We start from the raw sequence: 22,719 nt of genomic DNA on the forward strand, positions 1-22,719 counted from the left end.
TAGTAAGGAACTTTTGCCCAACCCTAAAATTACCAAACTGTTACCTTATGACTTTCTCTAAAAACTGTATGGTTTTAGCTTTTACAACAAGTTAATATGGTCCCTCTTGAATTCAATTTTGTGTGTAGTTTGAGGTACTACATACTATAAATGGAAAAACTGAGGTTCATTTTCTAAAAATGTGGATCTCTCATTATTCTAGTGCCAACAGTTGAAATGACTCTGTTTTCAGCATTACTGCAGTGTTACTCCTTTAAAATTTCACTATTCAATTAAAAAAATTTTTTTTAATGATTAAAGTTTGTTAAATAAAATTTGGTTTATTCCTATAATTCAGTTTCTTCTCTGATGCTGATACACAGTTTCAATGGACTGTCCAGTTGGGACTATTAACTTTAAACTTAAGTCACTTATCCAAAACTGGTACAAAGGCTACCTACTATAATGATAGAAATTTAAATACGTTTAAATTTTAAAAAGTTAATATATTTAAATTTTTAAAAGTTCATATGTTTAAATTTTAAAGTTACATTTCATGCTCTGAGAAAATGTTATAGAACAAGTAAACAGACACATAAACACACAATCACAGTAATTCTGCATTTTATCACTGCTTCTTATTTGAAGTAATTCTACTAACATAGTTTTTGCTTTAGTCGTTTGGAATTATTTATTCATAAATATAAACTGTTTCACTAGCATTACAGAAAGAAAAATGCATCCCAAATAAAATAGAAGTTAAAGCTAATTTTTGTAGAGCACTATTTTAAAAAATACATTCTCTCATTTTTAATACTTCAGCAGTGGGTACACTTGATTTACTCAAATGGTGTTAGAATATTTAAAATTTTGATAAGATGCTATTAATCAAATTTGTCCTCAGCCATGTTACCGTCTGTGTAATTACCTTTGTGCAACAGATTATCTAACAGATTAAAAAACTAGTGGGTAAAATGTGTCTGCCAAATGGACAGATCATATTGCTCTAGGGTCCTACAATTCATTTGAAATCCTTTGAGTCTTTAAAAGTTCTACCAAAAAAAAAATGTAAACATGTTTGAATTAAGTTAAAAAGCACTTGACAGAAAAACTGTAACAAGCGGACTCAGGAGATTATATTTCTTAAATGCTTTGCTGTTCAGTAGCAAACAAGCAGCATTTAAATTCAATGCCTATAATTCTTTCTGTACAATACACCAACCCGAAAAAGGGAATATATAATACTGTCCATCTTTTCAAAAATTTCACTAGTGAGCACACAAATGATAAAGTTCAAGCAATCGGGGTGTTTTGTCAACCAATGAATTACTAAGAAAACTGCTCGTAAGAAAAAGAAAAAGAAAAACCCACTATGATAGGTCTTACCTTCCGTAAGTCATTACTCAGAAATTACTTTTTCAGTGAGGCTTTTTCTCTGGATGGTCTGCTTAAAATTTTAGCTTTATTCCTATCCTCCAATTTCATATTCTCTCTCCCTTCCCTGATTTCTCCCCACCTTCCCCACTCATTAGAACTTATCACTATCTAACATATCCTACATTTGACTCATTTATTTTGCTGCATCCCCACACTAAACTCTAAGCTCCTTGAGGGGAGGGATTTGGTATTTTGTTCACTGCTGTTATGTAGGGCAGTTTCTGGAATATTATAGGTTAATTCTGGAATATTATAGGTACTCAATAAAGATTTGCTGAATGAATAATTTAAAAGAATAATTAAATAATTAAAAAGAATAATTAGAAAGAATGAATAATTAAACGAGTACAAAACAAATGTTCCTGGAGAAAACACTCTCTGTGAAGTCATTTTCAACGAACGGTAAGTGAATCTCTTCTAACATGATCTGTGACCATTCCTGAAGCCAAAAATTGCTATTCATTTTTCTCAGGCTAACATAAAAAGAAACTGATACCAGCTGTAGAAATATATAGCCACATATTTAATGTAAATTCCTTATTTTATTTTATGATAAAACTGAGGTCAACACTGATAATTCAGTTCTATTTCATTAGTATAGTTTGAATGCCTAGTTAAGTACAAAAAATAGCTAACTGAAGTCAGTAATGGTATGTTTCCTAATTGTTAAATTAACATTCTTTCCACAAAATTATGTTGCTTCTTCATTTAAGATAATGTATCGTCTTTTACCAAGTGGAAGAAAGGAGGGGAGTAACCACACATAGCTAGTTGTAAGGGAGAAAGAAAGTAAAGAACAGCAATGAAATAGAGAAATACACATTTTCTGAATCACTGAAGATAGGCCCATCCAACATAATAGTGTGTAGCTTAAGGAAAAAAAGTTCAATTTTAATGGAAGACAAACTTATGAAGAGACTTTATCTGGTTTTTCTTTTTTCTTAGGAAGAAAATACAATAAGTAAAATGTTTACCATTTTAAAGGAGAGAAAGGTTGTATTAGCTTTGTGATCATGCTGTATCCATGTCAGAGTTTTCATGGCATATAAGCAGCTCAGCTATGAACACAGGAAACAGACATAATGGGACAAGTAAGAGTTAAAAGATGATATTGTAGAAATATCTGAGATACTCAGTTCATGGTCTAGGATCATGAATGTGTTCAAATCTGATTTTTTAAGCCACCTAAAGGTTTGTGAAGATGCAGGATGATCCACATTCAAAAATCACTTAGTTTTATTTTGCTGAATAGAGCCATATACCATGATAGACCATTTTCAATTATGAGATGGCTCAGAAAGTGTGTTTGAATTCAGAGAATGTTGAGACCCTATGCTTTTCAGTACTGAGAATTTAATCTTTCATTTGAAAGAATAAAATCTATCCAGTGAAGTTCCAATTATAGATTTCATAATGAATTCTACTTAGTGCTTCCTGGACCTATCAATTCCATTAATGGATGAATATCTGTTCTGAATCATAACTCAAGAAGAAATGTCACTATTTTACCAATGATATTTATATCAGAAACAATAAGACAATGAGCCCATTCTGCTTGGATGCGTTGGTCATTTATGCATAGCAATTGGGATTCTGGGGAAAATGCCAAAGATAATCAAAATGCATACGGATATTAAGATAAAATTATATGCTTTTCATTTCAGACATATCAATGGGGGTAGAAGGAGAATACAGCTCTGATTTATATAGTGCAGTGGGGAGAGGGTGGAGGGCAGGAATCAACAAATTGTCAAATGCAATCCCACAAATCATATGGAGCAAGATTACTAAGGATTCCTATTAATTTAGTAGAAATATAAAATAACTGACCAATGAAGCACTTATATTAACTAGAGCTCAACATAAAAAGAATTCTACTGGCCTAATTAAGAATATTAAAATATAATTTGGGTCATTTTGGAATTTATATATATAAATTCTGTTGTGGACCTAAAACAAATACAATGTTTTATGTCAATTTTATCTCAATTAAAAAAATATTTGGCTTACATAAAGTATAAACCCTTTACACTCAGGAATATAATTTGTGTGGAGACAAGATGCTTAAACAAACCAGTAGTTATAACCATCATTCTCTTCAATTTGTTTGGAAAGACTAAAAAAACCTAAATCAAACCCATTACTTTAATATGCAGTTTGCACACATTCACAGTATACGCAGGGAGATTTCAAGTCTAAAAAGAGTGAATCAATAGTATTTTAGAAATGCACGTGATTTCATCCAATAATAAATTCTAAGTCTTCTCACCCACCCTCCCACCCCGTATTACTTCTCAGTACAATCTTTGAAACTCAAAATAACTTAAATTATAGTTTTTAAAATGTAGCTCTTTAATAAAAAGGTTTTAAGTATCAGGTAAGGTTCTTTTCAAGTCCAACATGTGAGAACTTTCACATACAAAATAAATGTTATACTTTGCTATAATCTTGTTAAAAGATAGTTATTTTAGTGGATGGTGTTATCTCAAGATGTATCTGGAATGTTTCTTTTGGAAATTCACATGAACTACCATTAGGCTATATTAACAATTCTGATCAACCAGAGTTTTATCCAACTTAAGCACTAATTATTCACTCATATTTAAAAATATCAGCTAATTCCAAAATACCTAATCTATACCAAAAGACAGGAACTTGTCTGTATTGCGATTATTCAAATGAATGTGAACCACAAGCCTTGGAAGTAATTTCAAAAGACCTTCAAAACTGCTTTCAATAGTGACAATAGCATTGATATATAGCCTCTCAAGAATATTCTTTGGAATAAAGTTTATCTATAAATTCTACTACTTGTTCAAAAAAGAAAACAAACCTTATTTATCTCTTATATTCATTCCCTTTATAAATGAAACTCTTTATTTTAGGTTTTAGATAAACAAAGCATCAAAAAAAATTTTACATATATTTTTCATTCCTATGAATTTTTCCTTCAAATTATCTCAATTATTCTAAACACTATAAACTTAAAACAAATCCTATTTAACATGGGTTTAAATTATTCCTGTAGATTTGGTTAGTGGGAAAGGTTCTGATGTTTGAAAATGACAGAAAAAGTATTTTAATTTGAGAGAATTCATCCAAGTATTTATAAAATTTTAAGCAGTCTCACACATGGGCAACGCAAATAAATTGCTTGATCTGATGAACTTTCAAAATGTATTTTAATCTCATTCCAAAAAGAAAGAAAATTTCTAGATACAAACACAGCTCATTCAATCACATTTAATATACATTCAGCAACTTAAAATATTATAAGGATCCAATATTTTCACCTTTTATAATCTCAATATATTATATATTTAATATATAATATATATACAATACAATACATACAGGTAGTCAGCAGGATTAAAGTAACTTTTTAAAGTCTGATCAATATTGATAAATATCTTTAGACTATTAAAAGAACTGTATTTAGGATCACAGAAAATAAAATAAAATATGGGAGTTCCAAGCCTATTAGACTGCAAATATTCATATGGCCAATCATTTTAAAAGATCCCTCAAGTTGGACAGAATATATTTTAAAATAATACTCTTGCTACTCTCAAGCAGCAGTACTTATAGATATTAAGCATGTACATCTGCTTTAAATTTAAAATAACTATGCAGCTTTTTTTTACTGTAATATACAGTAGCTATTTCTTCCTTTCTGTTGGATTTTGCTATTGTTGTTTGAAAGGTTACCAACAGAAGTGACTCTAGCTCCTTTCCCTCTCCCAAAGCATGGCTCAGTTTGAAGACTATATAGGCAGCCACTATGAGTATTAACAGTACCTTTACACCATTAAGAACAATTAATCAATAACTGGAGTCATATGAGAAGTTTCAAAGACTGCTGGAGGTTTCTGTAAACCAAGGTAATCAAAGTATTACCCCTGTAGATAGCCCTCTCACATCAGTTAATACAAGGAGTTAAAATTCCAATGCCACAGTATAGCAGTTAATAATCTACTCTGTAATTTTAAATATTATACCATTGATTCACCCTGAGAATACAGAGGAAGCATTTAAAACAAGATACTCTGATATGTTTTTTTCCTTTGTATTTGCTTTCTTCTGGTTTCCGACAGCCCTTCAAGGGCACAAGCATTTCAATTCAAAGTGTGACTTGGATATCCTTTTTTGTTAACTGAGATTCATGCCACAGTCAGATACTGGTGATAGAAAAGCCCAAAAAGGCTTGTAGAAAAGAGACAAGCAGCAATCCACCAGGTCAGAAAAGACAGAAGTCCTCGAAAAAGCAGAGGAGTGAAAATATTTTTTAAGCTGCTCAGTGTCACTGTTATTTGTGTAACAGTTACCTTCATCTTCCCATCAGCAGATGGTAATTCAGAGTAAACAGAGTTGGAGGGTAGACTATTATCCACTGGCAAGGCAGAGATAGATTCTGGATATATGCCCCAGGAATGATTACCTAGAAAATTCAAGACACAAATAAAATTTGAAGACTAATTCCAAACCCTCTAATTAAAGAAAGAAAGAAAGAAAGAAAGAAAGAAAGAAAGAAAGAAAGAAAGAAGTTTTAAAATTATACTTGAAATTAAGAACAGGAAGTTTAGTGGCATAACAAATTACTTCATGTTGAAAATAAAGTAATATAACCTTTGTACATATCCGGTAAAAAATTCATTTAACCTGATTAGACTACAAGCTGGTCTTACCAGTAAGAGTACACATAAAAATCTAATTTACTTTTAACTAACTGCACTAAAATCTGGTAAAATAATAAAAACAATTCTTTTCCTTGTATAATACATTAATCAACTACTTCTACTGGAGTGACAGGTACAAGCTCAGTAACTTCTTAGAAATCTTTTCTACCTCTAGAATATCAGAATAAATTTCTTTCTCAGAAACTATCTATGATTTCAATGTGAGAGACTATTAATAGCTTCCAGAAAGTTTTCATCATATATTTTCCTATGTTGGATAGGATATGAGTCACATAATTTATAACTGAGCTACTTCTTTATGTTTCATAGATTCCTAAAGGCCATTTATATCTATTATCAGCTCTATAGTATCTATGAAGCCCACCCAAATAATACTTTTTTAGTTCCTTTGGGCTTCTTAACCCCCCCATACTGTATTTCAAAAGGGAAATAATCAATAAAATAATGAATAGTTCTCAAATACCACCACACAGGAACTTGATAGTTTAGTGAACAGACTTATAGGAGAACTTCGTTTTTCTGCTGAGAAATCTTTATCCTATCAATATCTAAAGTAGAGCTCACTAAAGGATCCTGGATTCATGTAAGTATACAACTACCTTATAGTAACTGAAATGATCAAGCACTAACAAAATCTTTCATCACCCTCTTAAAATACAAAATAACTAAGACCAAGAGTACTCATTCAAGTTTCTCAGTAAATACGGGAATTAATCTTTAGCAAATAATTCTTATAAGTAAAGCATAATATTGTAAAACTATATGGACCTGAAGATGACGAATCAACTTTTAAAAGTTTCCCATGTTTCTTTTTAGAACTCTCCAAGAAAATAATTTAAAGAAGCATATTTCTTTGTAGGTAACAAAACGCAGTATTAATTATAGGTAGAAAGTCAAACACATTTCCCAGTTGCCAGGGCAAGCCTACCTAGTGTTTTCAAAAGCAGAGTTGTGTGAAGCAGCATTACCAGAGGTGCCACATACTGCAGGGCAATGACACAAAGGTAATAAAAGACTCGAGCCACCTGCAACCAACAAAATTCTTAAGTATCTAACACTGGCTGACATGTTAGGAGTGAATTAAACTTTCATATAATTGTCAAAATGAACTGCTTAAGAGATAAGTAATCCCATCACGGGAAGGAAGCTAAATGTTATTAGGTCTGCACTTCATTATAAATGCCCCCAAACTGACTTCTGACTTTGAAAGGCTCAGTTTGAAGATACGTTTTAAATGTGGAAATACTAAATTCCTTGAAAATAGTTAAGTGGTTAATATAAATTGGAGAAAATAATCCCTTAAATTTAAATGGTATATTCACTTATATTTCAAATATGAAACAAAATGTTAGAATCTCTAGGCAGACATCAGAAAATCAAGCTAAATAAAAGTAACAGATGAGTCATAAAACCCTCATAAATAAAAACATCAAGTCCCCAATTCTGCATGAACATATATAACTAAAATTTGAGGAAAAATCATAGAGAGAACAAAAATATGTAATGAAAAACAATAGGAAAGTCTCTGAATCTTGATGAACACCCTGACTATTAAAGAATATGAAAAACAGAACACCCAACACCAGATTTCTAAAAAAGACATGATCGGTTATACAAATCCAATTAACTATAATGGTGGATGGACTCCTGGCCCTTTCTTTCTCTGGAATTCCCATTAAGTTAAATATTTACATTTCATGTTCAAATACTTGGAATAATGTTACATGTCACTAAAACTAGTATTTCCTACCCCATAAGTCTTGAAGGCTAGACAGTAATATATTGTCATGTCTTCCAAATCAACTGGGGGTCCCATTTAGCAATAGTAGATATACCATAGCATTGCAACCCAAACTAAAGGACTTGAAGTACTATGGCAAGAAGAGGACTTGAGACTCTTTCTTCACTTAGCACCAAAATCGGATTGCGGGCTCTTCATTATCTGTCAATTTAAGATTATGCCATTTATTTCAACGGCAGGAGTATTGTGGGCTAACATTACTATTAAGGAAAATTAAATGCTTTGTTTTCTTACAATACAGTGCTTGCTGTTCTTCACTTGACTACAGTACGAAACTTACCATTTTCTGTAGCTCAACTGTACTTATCCGCCCTGCTTCTTTCTTCATCTGATCCACACATTTCTGGGCTAAATTTAAGTAAGCTTGCAGGTGACTGCGCATCATGGCCAACCGCAAAGCACACAGCAGGATTATTAACCAGAGTCGCAGAGTATCGAATGTAGCTTCTGTCATTCTACAGATCAAAAAGTTGACATGGTGCTCTCAAAGACCAAAATACGTTAGCATGCTAGTTAAATGTGTCAGTGCTCACCATATAAAATATAGGATATCTGTACTTAATTACAGTTGGAGATATAAAACAAAAGTATTCTACTACATTACAAACTTATCTATATAATAATTTGACTTGTATAATAGACCTAGATAGAAAATTGTATCATTAAGAACAGTAGTAATAGATATCTAGAAGAAAAGTGTAGAAAGTAACTGGGATCCTCTTCACTACCCTCTTCCATGGAAAAAACCTGGTTGTGAAATGGAGAGAGAAGCTGGGTGCTGTTAAACTGGAGAGTAAGAAAAAGAAAGAAACTACAGGAGATTGCCTGTGGGACTATCAAGTCAACAACCCATGCCTACAGTTTTGTCTGATTATACAGATATTTGAACAGGTATCAGTCACTCTGCTGATTTCCTGATTGGGATCACAGGAAAACCAGAGATTCTGATATATTATGAAGAAATTGGATGTCTCAGATTCCTCTCCAGCAAGTTATTTAAGCTATGTGCTCAAGCTGGCTCAGTTGGGCACAATTCCTCAAGACTAAATGAGGATTCCAGGTAGAAGAAGTACCCTTACGATATTTTTTTCAGTTGACTGACAAGGGCCCCTTAAAGGACTATAGAAAGAAAAGGTAATTTCTGATGTCCTTTGTGGTTTAATGTTTTCAAAAGGCCAGGGTTTCTCCTTTGATAAAAGGTAACACTGTGAGTAATTTGAAAGTAACACCTAGACCATGCTCCCTATCTGTTCTAAACTCTAGCACACATCAGGCACTTAATACAGAACAGCTGAAATGTATGAACTTACTTTTAAATAAACATGTTGTAAATCTGTCAAGTTAAAATTACCATTAAGACTTACTTGTGTGTGTGTGGGGGGGGGGGGACATTCTAACCTCAATGAATGCTTCCCTAGTTCAAAGAGAATTCTTAAAAACAAAACAAAACAAAACAAAAAACAAAGTCCTGGTCATCACTGATTATATTCTGGAAGACAAATATGTACCAGGCTCTAAAAGAAATACATAATATAAAATGTATATTGTGGAGTCAATGACTTGTCAAGGTTTTCTATTTTAATTCTGATGAGGCAGAGCCATGAAAGAAATATGGATTAAGCATTTACTTCCAGCTGGTTCCAGTACACACATTCTTTCATTTAATTCCGATGATAACTCTGAGGTAGATACTATTATCTTCATTTTCCAAATGGGGAAACAGAGGCTCGGTGAAGTTAATCTCCCTCAAGTGACAGTTTTAATAACGGGCGTTCAAACCAGCTTTTTCTCAATCTTTCTATTACTCTAACATAGCTCTATAAGGCTAATGAGGTAATATGTTAAGTACAGTTATTAGTATCTTTTAATAAACTGTTTGTGTTTCCTTACATCTTCTTTTGTTAAAAGGGGAATTATGACCTGTATTAGATAATAATGTTACGGCATTTTTTTGGATAAGCATGATGATAATATTATGTCAGAAAATGTCCTTATTTCTTAGACGTACATACTCATGTACTTAGGGGTAAAAATGTTAAGACCTCTACTTCACTTGAAAAATTACTTCATCAAAAAAACAAAACAGGGGCGCCTAGGTGGCTCAGTGGGTTAAAGTTTCTGCCTTCGGCTCAGGTCATAGTCCCAGGGTTCTGGGATCGAGCCCCGCATCGGGCTCTCTGCTCAGCAGGGAGCCTGCTTCACCCTTCCTCTCTCTCTCTCTGCCTACTTGTGGTCTCTGTCTGTTAAAATGATTTTTTAAAAAATCTTTAAAACAAAACAAAAAAGGGGTAAAGCAAATATGGAATATATTAATATCCCTTACAGGGGTTGAATGAGTTTCCATTTATACTACTTATTTTATCCTCTTAATTTTCACAGTTAAGAAAAAAAGAACTGAAGAAACTATCTTAAAAATAGGGCCAAGACATAAAAATGTCAGGTAACAACTGGGTTAAGCGAGAAGGCAGAAAAACTTAGAAGTATACAAGATAACTGTTAATGTATATTAACATTCATTCATTAATGAAGATCATAAAAAAGTTAAATGATGATTTGTAGCTTGTTTTAGAACACAACTTTTAGCATTTCTATTAATGTTTTAAAAATACAGTATTCTAGTGTTATCATTAAAAAACTTAAATTACAGTATATACCACTTTGGAAAACAGTTTTGATTCTATAAGGAATCAAAAATTAGCCCTCAAATACCCATACTTACAAAGGGACACTTTCTTTACCCAATGGTGGGTTCATAATGTAGTCTTTGGTGATTGGTTTTACCCAGAGCAGAACCATAAATAAAGGAGCCAAGAAGTTGATATGAAGTAATGTTCTGAAAGTATGTAAGAAATAAATATAAAAACCCAGGAACAAAATACACTAATAAACTACAGATACTTGGAAATTACAAAATGAAGGTAGAAACTTATTTTCAGTATTCTGTATTAAGGTACTACTATCATCATTATTTTCTATTTATTATTATCACTCGACACGGATTTGAGCCCTTGCAAAACTACCTCATTATCTGAATTTTTCAAATGAGAACATTTAGATTCAGGAAAGTTAAATGACTTGTTCATGGCAATATTACAGGTTAAAGGCAAATGTAGCACTAAAATCTAAATCTGTTCAGTTCTATCCTAGTGTTCTTTAACAATCCCCTACTATATCCCTGATTCAATACACAGGTATTTAAATGACTAACTTTACACAGTCAATGAATCCAATAGATTTTCAGTATAGAGGCATCATCTTTTGACACTTTTTCAGCACAAGCTAAAACAAAGTGCCTCCTTATTATTTACAAGTGAGAGAGCCAATGATTAGCAAGGTCCTTAATACTAGAAGGCTTAAGGCACATGGAACCTACCACAACAACTTACAATTAAGGAAATTTTCAATATGCAATGATCATGTATAATGTTTTAATACACTGTTAAAATCATAAATGATTCATATATTTTAATTTCTTCATGAAGTATTATGAAGTTAAATTCCCTATTCTACACATACCAAGAAAATTTACATTACTCCAGAAAGGCAATATACCTAATACACCAAAAGGTTTTAGGTCTGAGCTATAATTTTATTGTTAATTATTGTACCAAGTTTGTATCATACAAAGACAGATGACTGTAAAGACTATTCTTATTTCAGAAAAAAGGCAAATTCTTCTATTTTATTACCATGTCCTGTTTTCAGAATTAACCAGTGAAGGGCTGAACTGGAAGGTTTTAAATACACAACACATGCACACACACACACATTTCAAAATCTTCACTACAGTGAAAATGACAATGATCTATGTAAGGAAAACAGGGCAATGATCTACGTGAGGAAAACAGGGCTGCGTCAGAACACCTCACAGACAAAGGTGGAACTTAGGTTCTAAGCTCTGGCATTTAAACAAGTACTAGTGCCTAGACACAGGGCTGAGGAGAACGCTGTTCTTTGTGCCAGTCATGCTATTCTCACACCCAAACAAGGTTGCCCACACTCCTGTTATCATGGCAGAGTGCTGTAACACAATCGGGGGCTGCAATGAATTGAAAATAAAGCTCCAAACCCCAAAGGGGGGGAAAAAACTCTTAAAAAGAAGCTACATTTTACTGAAAAGAAAAGTAAGATGTGCCCCCTCCCAATCATAAACCACCACTAAATGCTTTAAATGTTTTTATAAAGTGATCCTTTCATCCCCCAGCCTGGGTAAACCACCGGGTGCGGGGAAGAAAGCAGCAGTATTAGGTATGCAGTGTTGCTAGGGAACACTCTAGTATCAAGGAGCAGCCCACAGCGGTTTCAGTAGCTGGTGAAGGGCTCCCCTCCACCCACCCTTTCAGCTTATTTAAATCCTAACACTGGGGTTAGTGGACTGAAGTGTATGTGTAGGGAGGAGGGGGAGAACCCGGTTTTGTTTTTAAAAGAAGCCATTAGAGAGATGGATGGATGTTGGGAGAAAGGCAGGATGCAGCCAACAGCATGCTGAGTAAAAGGAGGGGAAAAAAGAGGAATGAAGAAGTGGGTACTGGGAGGTGAGAACAGGTAAACACGTGTGCGCACAGACAAGTGTGCGTGTGCACAGACACCTGCACTCATGTGCGCGCATGCACACACACACACACTCACAGACAAAATATGTACAAAAACGGAGGTTAAGGAAAAAACAAAAAATATTCAAAATTAAAATAAAGGAAAATGACATACGTAAGAGAGAAGAATGTGAAAAGACTACAAAATCAGCATCATTAAATACAGTTTTAAGGGCAGAAATGTTAAGAAAAATGATCAGAGAAACTCAGAGTATATACATATATCAAAATGGAATGTTCTCAATTTGGGAGTCTACTGCAAAACATAAAGACAAGATGGAAATTTGTGTCTGGATATGAACTGAAAGATATAAACCTGCCATTCTGCCAAGGTGTCTAACATCAACAAAAAACATCTGTAACAACCATGAAAAATAGAGTAAATGGGCTTTGAACTTTATGTAGAGATTCAAATATGATTTCTCCATTTGAGAACTGAAATAGAATCTGGCAGTTAAAAGTAATCTATGGCATTTAATACTGTAGAGTATCAGCAATCCCCAAATAAAATATTGTTTTAAGTCTCATAAGCCAATCAGTAATACAGGAAAAACACAAATTTATGTAGAGTTAACTTTCAAAACACTTTTAAGTAAAAATTAAGATTTACATAAAATTTAAATATGTTAATGAAAATATTCTGATTTAAGTGAATTACCATAGATCCTCAGTTCAGTTGTAGAGATTATGGTATCATAAACACTGACTTCTAACAAATACTGATATTTCCTTTTTTTAACAAGTAAAAAAGAAATCTAGTAATTGTTATGTTTTTAGTCATAGGACTTAAAATTTAGAAGTGAATAAAAGAAATCTGCTTAAAAAAGAAAAGAAACCTGCTTATAGAAGTAGTGTGACATCAAATGGTTATTTATTAATTTTCAATACAATAATTTATGATTTCATTACAATAATATACCTTCATTAAGATGGAAAACATATATTTATCTGCATGTGCTTATGTACATTTTCCGCTTACTGTGTAATTTTTTCTGTTGCCAAATTCAGGGCATCCAGATGCATTTGAGCCAGTCGTAATCCAGGAAATGTCAAAAAAGCCCCAATGAGTGAACAGAAAATAGCCAGGAAAAATTTGAAAGTAAGTTTTGAAACAGGACCCCTAAATAAAATTAAAAAAAAAAAAAAAAAAAGGTAGTAAGTTCTGTAACTTTCTAGGGATTTCCTTTCTTCTAATTACTTTACAAACCACAATTCATAGTAACAAAAACTAAATAAACTTTTACAAAAAAAGACTATTCAGACTCAATTACCTACAATGGATTTTGGTGAACTAGCATCTCTAGCCACACTGATAACAACACAATCTGCATATTCAACACAGAATTTGATATATGACTCAGATATATGGCTATTTAATCTCTGGCGGCATAGAAATTAAATCAAATAAGAGCAAATCCAAATAAGAATTCTATCAAACATATTAACTTTATACATATGTAAACATTAGAAGTGAGGATATTTCTGAAAGTCCTGAAAAAAGAACTCTTTTCAAGGATTAAAAATACAAAGCCACTTAAAGTAAATGTTTTACAAAAAAATGAAAAAATTTAAACTTCAGTGATACTTAGTATTTTTAAAAACTTACTGAGATTCTAAACCTTGCTTTTCAAGAAACTGCATCGCACTATCTGAAAAATTTGTAAACCCTGCAGGGGAAAAAAAAAATTATTCTTAATATAGACTCTTTCTTAGGAAATAAAATGTTAGGAAACAGAACATCTTAAATCGTGAAGTGACTAGCTTAGGCTCTTTCATGTGCTAATTAGTATGCCATAATGCAATAAAATTTGGTTATTAGCAGGAACAGTCTTTGAAAACATCCCTTTGATATTTGTACATTCCATAAGTGTGCATAAAATTTGCATCAAAATTTGCATCTTTATCTATGTGAATAAACTTCAGCACTGCAGAAACTTAAATTTAACTTTAAGGAAAAAATGAGGGGACAGCATTTTGGAAAAAGCTAACAAAAAATTTAGCTAAAACAAACAAAAAAAGAAAATTAAGGATAATAAAGGTTAATTATTTAGAAGATTACTGTACATCTCAAATCTAATTTTAAAAACATCAAATATAAAACATAATTAAATGAAGTAAAAAATATTAACACCTGATAAAGCAAAACTGATTTTTAAACTTGTATGAAATGATTACCTGTTTCGAGTCCAAATTCCAGATAATTCTCTGTTACAATCAAGACGGCCATTGCTTTCACAAAGAAAAAAAATCCAAAGGTAACACAGACTGATCTCTCACCACCATCTTCTACTTTAAAATAGTGTGTAGTTAATGAAAATAGAACTTTGCTGCAGAAGATAAAGTTCAGGAAAAACCGCAGGTAACTTTGTGGGAGTTAAACAGAATCATCTTTACAGGACTTAAACTCCAATAACATCTGACTACAACATTTATTTTGATTCTACAACATGCTTATCTACAAGGTGCCCTTTGGAAGGAAGTGAAAAACTAATGAAAATCTGATTAGTCTTTCAGGAAATAGGACATAAAAACAAAGCAAATTTTAGTGAAGTTTGTAACATTTTAAAATTAATGAAAAGTGCACATATACATGTTAAGCTGTAGCTAGGGACAGAATATATTTGTTTTATCAGATTCAAGTTTTATCAGGAGATTATTATAATAAACTTATGAAATAGGTTCTCAGTGACATGAAAAGCCAAAGTAGAGGTTATTTTAGGGAACTACCTTTTTTTTTGGCATGTTTTTTGAGTAAATTGCATTTAGAATTAAACACACAAACAAACATCACAGCAATCATCAGTAAATCACCCAATAATTCAAAATATGAGAATTATTAATGGTCACTGATAAGCTGGTATCATCATTTCACAGATTGCCATTAAACAAAACACCTAGAGAAAATAAGGTCCAGCTGAGTACTCAAAAACAGCCAAAGGTCCAACATGCTCAGTTATTTAAAAAAAAAAAAGTTTTTATGTAAAAATATTAGATTTTTTATCTGAACTCCCCCACTCCTCCAACTAAGTAATCAAATGAATATCAAACCAGTGGATGATGCAAAGCTAGAATCCAGATTTCCATTATATCAAATTGTTATTAAAAGCATAAACCTGCCAAACAAACTAATGAGGTACTTGCCAAAAAAAAAAAAAAAATCTAGAAAAGCAACTTTCACATCAACTCCATGTCAAGCATGGAAAAGAGTAATAGCTGTCATTTAGTACTTGCAAGTGCTAGGCATTACTAATTAATTTCATCCTCCCATTAGGCAACTATTACCATTACTTTACAGATTTTTAAAAACTGTGGCACAGAAAAGTAACTTGTCCAAAAGCACACAACTTACTTAGAGGAAGTAAGGATTTAAATCTAGGCAGTCTAGATCCAGAATGTTCACTTAATACTGCCTATTCTAAACTGTACATAGCACCTAAGTCATGTGGTAGTTTAGCAGTAACACAAGAAACCTAAAAACAGAGCTGCCATGAAAGATGTGTACAGTTCAAACATTCTCATGATCAGAAGAATCCTTCACGGAAAGCTGGGAAAGGATAAGAACTCTCACCCTTGCTGCTCAAAAAGCTGTTCTTTTTTGCCCTATTTAAAAATGGGTTAATAGGGCGCCTGGGTGGCTCAGTGGGTTAAGCCGCTGCCTTCGGCTCAGGTCATGATCTCGGGGTCCTGGGATCGAGTCCCGCATCGGGCTCTCTGCTCGGCAGGGAGCCTGCTTCCTTCTCTCTCTCTGCCTGCCTCTCCATCTACTTGTGATTTCTCTCTGTCAAATAAATAAATAAAATCTTTACAAAAAAAAAAAAAAATGGGTTAATAAACTTATTGCCCATTCTATTTTTTTTAATACAATTTAGCATACTGGATAGAAATGTAGTGTCCCAACTGCTCTAGTTAAGGTCACCTATCCAAAAGTAAGACAACTTAAAGGTAATAAAGATAGATGACTTTTGGGCATTTTTCAAATGGAACTTGAAATAAATTTCTATTGGAATGTAAAGTCCATTAAATCAAGAATTCTTCTCTCTTGTTCACTGCTGTAGTTAAAGTTCCAAGAAAAATGCCCGGCACATAGTAGGTACTCAAAACAAACAGTGAATGAATTTTGCCACAGAAATGTTTTTACATGGCAGCTTAGGTAAGTAGAAATAGTATTAATTCTATGCTGCAAGGGTAAATAGATCTTTTGAAAATGATATCAAAAAAACACTTTTTTCCTGGGACAATATACTCAAAGTAAAAACAAAACAAAACAAAAAAACCCACTCAAGGTATAAAAAGTTTTAGTCTAAAGATCTGTTTTTATTATTGGTAATAACAAAAATATAAATTATTTATCACCCATGGTTATAAATTTAAAGGACTGCCTCAGTTTTATAAAGGGTATGGCGTTGTTTTTAAGGCTTACTTAGCGGGTAGTTTCCCCTTTAAAATGTTAAAAAAAAAAAAAGGTAGTACAGGAATAGCTCATCTTTACTCACTTATTTCAGATGAACCAGGCCCCCAGAACAGTATGTGCTGGGTATTTTATTAACGCCCTTTACTCAGTTCATTTTTCAGTGAGTAGCATCCCCTCCCTGCCTTTCACTGTTCTCATCTCTTCATGTTACTGCAATACCAGATAACCTCCTTTTCACATAAATCTCTCTTCTTTTTCTTAAATACCATGATGCAAGTTAAATACTTTCTCTAATCTGTTTTCCTAATTACTTATTCGTAATAGCGCTATTTTCTTTGGACAACTATGGTCTTGTATACTATGTTACAGACAAAATGAACTTTCATTGCCTAATATTGCTGGGGGAGATGCCATTTATAGCATTATTTCTTTAAAAAGGTATTATTTTATTTCTAAGCATTTTAGAATACAGTCTACAAATTAGTTTGGAGATACTACCTACAAATCACTGTATAAGAAACTGATTTCGGGCGCCTGGGTGGCTCAGTGGGTTAAGCCGCTGCCTTCGGCTCAGGTCATGATCTCAGAGTCCTGGGATCGAGTCCCGCATCGGGCTCTCTGCTCGGCAGAGAGCCTGCTTCCCTCTCTCTCTCTCTGGCTGCCTCTCTGTCTACTTGTGATTTCTCTCTGTCAAATTAATAAATAAAATCTTTAAAAAAAAAAAAAAAAAAGAAACTGATTTCAAGTAATATATTTCTTCATAGATTGTAATATTTTTATGTTATATTCTATAAATACCCAATTTGCTTCTAAGATAAGACAAAACCAGATATTGAAAAGCTAAATGATAACCCCTGAACTTCTTATATAAAAGACTTCTGCATGTTTTCATATTTACTATAGTGAAAACCTGCTTTAGGGTATTGTAAAACCAGAATACACATACAGAACTTCAGCATACAACTTCTGAAGTCATTTACCAGATATGTTAAATGTCTTCTTATATCCACCATAACTCAAGTTAAATATATACTGTTTAAGTATCTGAACTAATTACTTCTTTAATGTTATAAAAAAATAAGACTAATAAATAAGAAAATGCCATTAGTTTAGTTATTACCCTCAGCAAATATTCAGTATTCTATCACCAAGTTATCTTGCTCAATTTAAGTCTGTGGTACTCTAGTTACAGAACAGAGAAATCTGAAACTCAACTGAAGTGAAAAAGCTAACCCACATAATAATAGATGTCAGTTTCTATGATATTGAGCACTAAGGGGAAAGGGGAAGCTAAATTGTTTTTATAAATCCTCAAGTCTTATAAATCTGAAAAACCAACAATCTCTGCAATTTACAGTAAGAATTTCAAGAGTGATATTTACATTGTTCTTATTTTGCAGTGCCATATTTTGTGACAGTCCATGTGTTATCCCTTCACAATTCTTTCTGAAATCAGCCAACATTATTGTACAAGTTCTCCCTAACATATTTGTCAATCTTCTTCCTATCTGGACTAACAGCTACTAAATCATTTACAAGCAATAAGAGTATATCGCACCATTGCAAAAGTTAGCAGGACTTTGTAATATTCAGCTTAAGCAGGATTGTTAAAATGATAGTATGTCAATTTCAATTAAAATGATTAATGAAAGATTAACAAAGCATATTTAGGTTCCACATCATTCTAAGATGTAATATGAATTATTCTTTAACTGTTTTACAACTTAATCACTGCATATATCCTATCATTATATTTTTCTCAGAAAGTAAGAATATCTTGATTTTAGAGTTTTTACATTTATGCTCTCACATCAAAGACAAACACTGGTAGTCTACAGCTGCTTAAAGTATAAAGACTTTCCAAAGGTTGGGGGGGGGGAATGGTTAAGACTATATACACCACACAGGGCCCTGACAGTAATCAAGAGTTTCCAGCAAGGGATCTGCCCTGCCATCAACATAGACCTGTTCCATTAAACTGGGTGAAAATACATTGCTTGTAGTGAAAGATACTTCTGAGAGGGGTTGCATTTGCATACAGAGAAAAAAGCTACCAAGTATTAACCTAAACCACCATGCATAATCTAAGCTTGTGGGACCATTTTCTAATTAACAAAAGTAAAAACACACTGTAGCTTAAATTTACATTATGATTCAGTTTCCAGTAGTTTACTTTTAAAAAACTACAAAATTAAGACATCTCTGTTTAAAACTTCCAAACATCTACTCAGAGAAGAAAAGTATTACACACATAAGCTCCTATTATATAATTATTCTTTTTTTTTTCTAAGATTTTATTTATTTGACACAGAGGGATCACAAGTAGGCAGAGAGGCAGACGGGGGCGGGGGCGGTGTTGGAGGGGAGGGGAAGCAGGCCTGCTGTTGAGCAGAGAGCCCAATGCGGGACTCGATCCCAGGATCCTGAGACCATGACCTGAGCCGAAGGCAGAGGCTTAACCCTCTGAGCCACCCAGGTGCCCCTATACAATTATTCTTAAAATAATGCATTAATAAAAGCATAACCTCATTATATCTATGATTAAGTGATATCAATCACTTTATTAAGAGCTGAAACCAGGTTAAGTGTTAACATTATGAAAGCAATTAAAAAAAGATCCGACTTTTTCAATAAATAGGACTACTAAAGCTTTTCCCCATGCAAATCACTGTTTTTCTTATAATGAAGCAGAGAATCTATCTCTGAGTACCAAGTTTTCTAAGAAAGCAAGTTAGAACAATTTTACAAGTCTTTTAAACTTCATCTTAACTTTCAGCATTAAAGGAGTGAAACACAAAACAATGTTTAAGATTGATGATGAAATTCTAGAATACGGATGCTCCAATTTTTCCCTCTAGGATAATCTGAATCCTATGTTCCTTACTCATTTAAGTCTTCTCCAAAACTTAAAAATAAAAGAAACAACATTGGTGGTTCATTTTACTATATCAAACACAATACATTCACCTCTTTCTTGGCATTATACACTGGGAAAGAATAAGGAAAATGGAGTAAGATTAAAAGCAAAATACAACCCATACCTCCCCCAAATCACAACTGAACTGCTTTTGAGAGCTACCTATGCTCTCTCTCATTGGCTGAGGGCCCTAAGCCCAGGCTGGAAAAACACTGCTTCATTTTTACTGAAAATGGATACAAGAATCTAGAGACAATTTCCAACTCCTTCACTTACAATGAAAAGCAAAACAAAATCTTAGCCAAAAGTGCTATGAAATGACCAAAATGAAATTTCTCAAATATTACACCCACCTCAATACTTTGTTACCACAGAATAATTAAATTACAAAATATGTCAACACTCAAGGGAAGAAAGTAACAAAATTAGATGCAATGTAATCCAGGCAGGAAGCATAATGTTCCTTGTATCACTTCTACCTTAATATATTAACCACAAACACCTAAAACTGTTATAACCTCCACACCCTCAATTCATATTGAATATTGGATGAATCTTGAAACCAAGTTTCTATTGAATCCCATATGAGAACAAAACCTTCCCATAACCCACAGTGTAAAATACACATACAATATTCTGAAATGTAATATTATGATCTGGCTACATCCATATGTTCAAGCTTTCATTCAACAGTCCCCAAGCCTCTACTTAAATCAGAATGGTGTGTTAACATTTTCTAAAGGTAACAGCTATACTGTCTTGGATCACAACCTATTATCTGAACTACTTTATTCCCTTCTACCTACTCAAAAACAGAAGCTCTACATCCTTTGTAAAGCTTACCATTAACTCTCCAGCCCACTGTCTCTCTCTTCTGAACTCACAGCATCACTATTCAAATTCACCTGCTATGTTTATCAGATGCTATCTTTTAGGCTCCACGCCAGCATGGAGCCCAATGCAGGGCTTGAACTCATGACCCTGAGATCAAGACCTGAACTGATCGAAGAGTTGGATGCTTAAGTGACTGAGCCAGCCAGGCGCCCCATCATATGCTATTCTGAACTATAGTGTAACACAGATGGAAAGAAAGCATTCTCTAGATCTAGGCTGCCTGCTTGAATCTTGGTTCTACTCTTACTATGTGATCCTCCAAGTAAAAGTTAATTAACCACTCTGTGTCTCCAATTTCTTAATTTGTAAAATACAACTAATACATCTAAAACCTCAGAGGGCTGTTCTGAATATTAAAGACTTCTTTGTAGTTTTTAGCAATAATGATGTTTTCTATATAATGGAATAAAATAATGAACTTCCAATACCAAAAAGTTGTATGAGATTGTATACAAGGACAAATAGATTATACAATAATTAAAAAAAAATAAGTTAATTTTACTTCATATACAATTCCCAGTTATATTTCAATCTTTCAACCTTTTTTGTGAAAATCTAATCTAGGAGGTATAATATTCTACATAACAGCAGTGTCATGTCAGGCTGAAGAGAGAGGAAGGGAGCTGACTTCTATGTGAGTAGAAACTGGATGCCCAACTCTCTACTCCCTGTGCAGTCATATAACAAACTTCACTGTGACTCCAGCAGAAGATGAAGATTTAGCCTCTGAAGAAACTGATTCTGAAGTACACAATTTACATTAAGGCAACTGTACTGAAATCAGAATAAATGAAAGCCTACATACTCAAAGGTGTTCTCTCACCTTCAGAACATGTGCAGCAGGCTCACACCCTCAGGTGAGGAGAACAGACTCTATTCTAGTGAAACCAAAAGGCCCCAAAGAAAAGACCAACAGATAATGACATTACAGTCTACCCAGAACAAAACTAACTTCAGCATTAACAAGTTTTTATCTCCATGAAAGCTAACCAAGCCCTATTTACACAGTTTCCAACTCACTTGTAGTGTCTGACTCCTAACCATGAAAGAAAAGCAAGGAATCTACAGACATTAAAGCAGGGATCAGAAAACTTTCTGTTAAGGAACAGACTGTAAATATTTTAGGCTTTGTGGATCATCAACAGTCTCTGCAGCATATTCTTCTGTTTTTTAATCATTTTTAAACAACCTTTAAAAATGTTAAAAAGCATTCTCAGCTCAAGAGCTATACAAAAACGCGATGCAACTCAGAAGCAGTAGGCCAGTTTACCAATCTCTGTATTAGAGGATAGCACCTTATGTAAAAGAGAAAAAAACAGCATTGGGGAAAAAGTAACTTGGAGAAAAGAAAGATGAAAAAGGCAACAGAGTGAAAATTTTTTACATGTATGTTTTTATACACAGATATCTACATATGAGATGTATCTGTATTTCATAAAATTATTTCATTAGGCTAAACAAAAATCAATAGAACAGGCAAATCATTTTTTTTAAAGATTTTATTTATTTGACAGAGAGAGACAGAACAAGAGAGGGAACACAAGAATGGGGTGTGGGAGAGGAAGAAGCAGGCTTTCCACTGAGCAGGGAACCAGATCTAGGGCTTGATCCCAGCGCCCTGGGATCATGACCTGAGCCAAAAGCAGACGATTAATGACTGAGCCACTCAGGTGCCCCACAAAATTTTTTAAAGATTTTATTTATTTGAGAGAGTGAGTAAGACAAGAGCGAGTGAGCACGAAACAGGGTAGGGACAGAGAAGCAAACTCCCCGCTGAGCAGGGAGCCTGACGTGGGACTCAATCCCAGGACTCTGGGATCATGACCTGAGCCTAAGGCAGATGCTTAACTGACTGAGCCACTTAGGCGCCCTAGGCAAAATAAATTTTAAAAAATAGGTTTCAAAGATAAAGTTGAGGCAAAGTTCCATCAAGCATAAACTATGACAAAATGAGAGGATCAATCTAGGAGGTATAGTATCTAACTGAAAGA

The 22,719-nt window shown here is 33.4% G+C and overlaps 1 protein-coding gene across 8 annotated transcripts in view; it reads right to left on the bottom strand.

Moving 5' to 3' along the window:
• Nucleotides 1–4,579: 4,579 nt before the first annotated feature.
• Nucleotides 4,580–22,719, bottom strand: part of TMEM161B (transmembrane protein 161B) — a 67,942-nt gene continuing 49,802 nt past the window's right edge. For 6 of the 8 annotated variants that reach the window (XM_059175424.1, XM_059175429.1, XM_059175431.1 and 3 more), the window contains 7 exons: nucleotides 14,682–14,833; nucleotides 14,113–14,173; nucleotides 13,486–13,626; nucleotides 10,634–10,747; nucleotides 8,195–8,369; nucleotides 7,042–7,138; nucleotides 4,580–5,854 (listed from right to left, as the gene is read on the bottom strand). In XM_059175424.1, coding sequence (XP_059031407.1) covers nucleotides 5,577–5,854; nucleotides 7,042–7,138; nucleotides 8,195–8,369; nucleotides 10,634–10,747; nucleotides 13,486–13,626; nucleotides 14,113–14,173; nucleotides 14,682–14,833 — 1,018 coding nt within the window. In that variant the 3' untranslated portion in view covers nucleotides 4,580–5,576. The remainder of the gene's footprint in view (nucleotides 5,855–7,041; nucleotides 7,139–8,194; nucleotides 8,370–10,633; nucleotides 10,748–13,485; nucleotides 13,627–14,112; nucleotides 14,174–14,681; nucleotides 14,834–22,719) is intronic. The other 2 variants (XM_059175430.1, XM_059175425.1) reach the window with 2 other exon arrangements.

This window comes from Mustela lutreola, chromosome 5, assembly GCF_030435805.1.
Source record: "Mustela lutreola isolate mMusLut2 chromosome 5, mMusLut2.pri, whole genome shotgun sequence".
NCBI classification, from domain to species: domain Eukaryota; kingdom Metazoa; phylum Chordata; class Mammalia; order Carnivora; family Mustelidae; genus Mustela; species Mustela lutreola.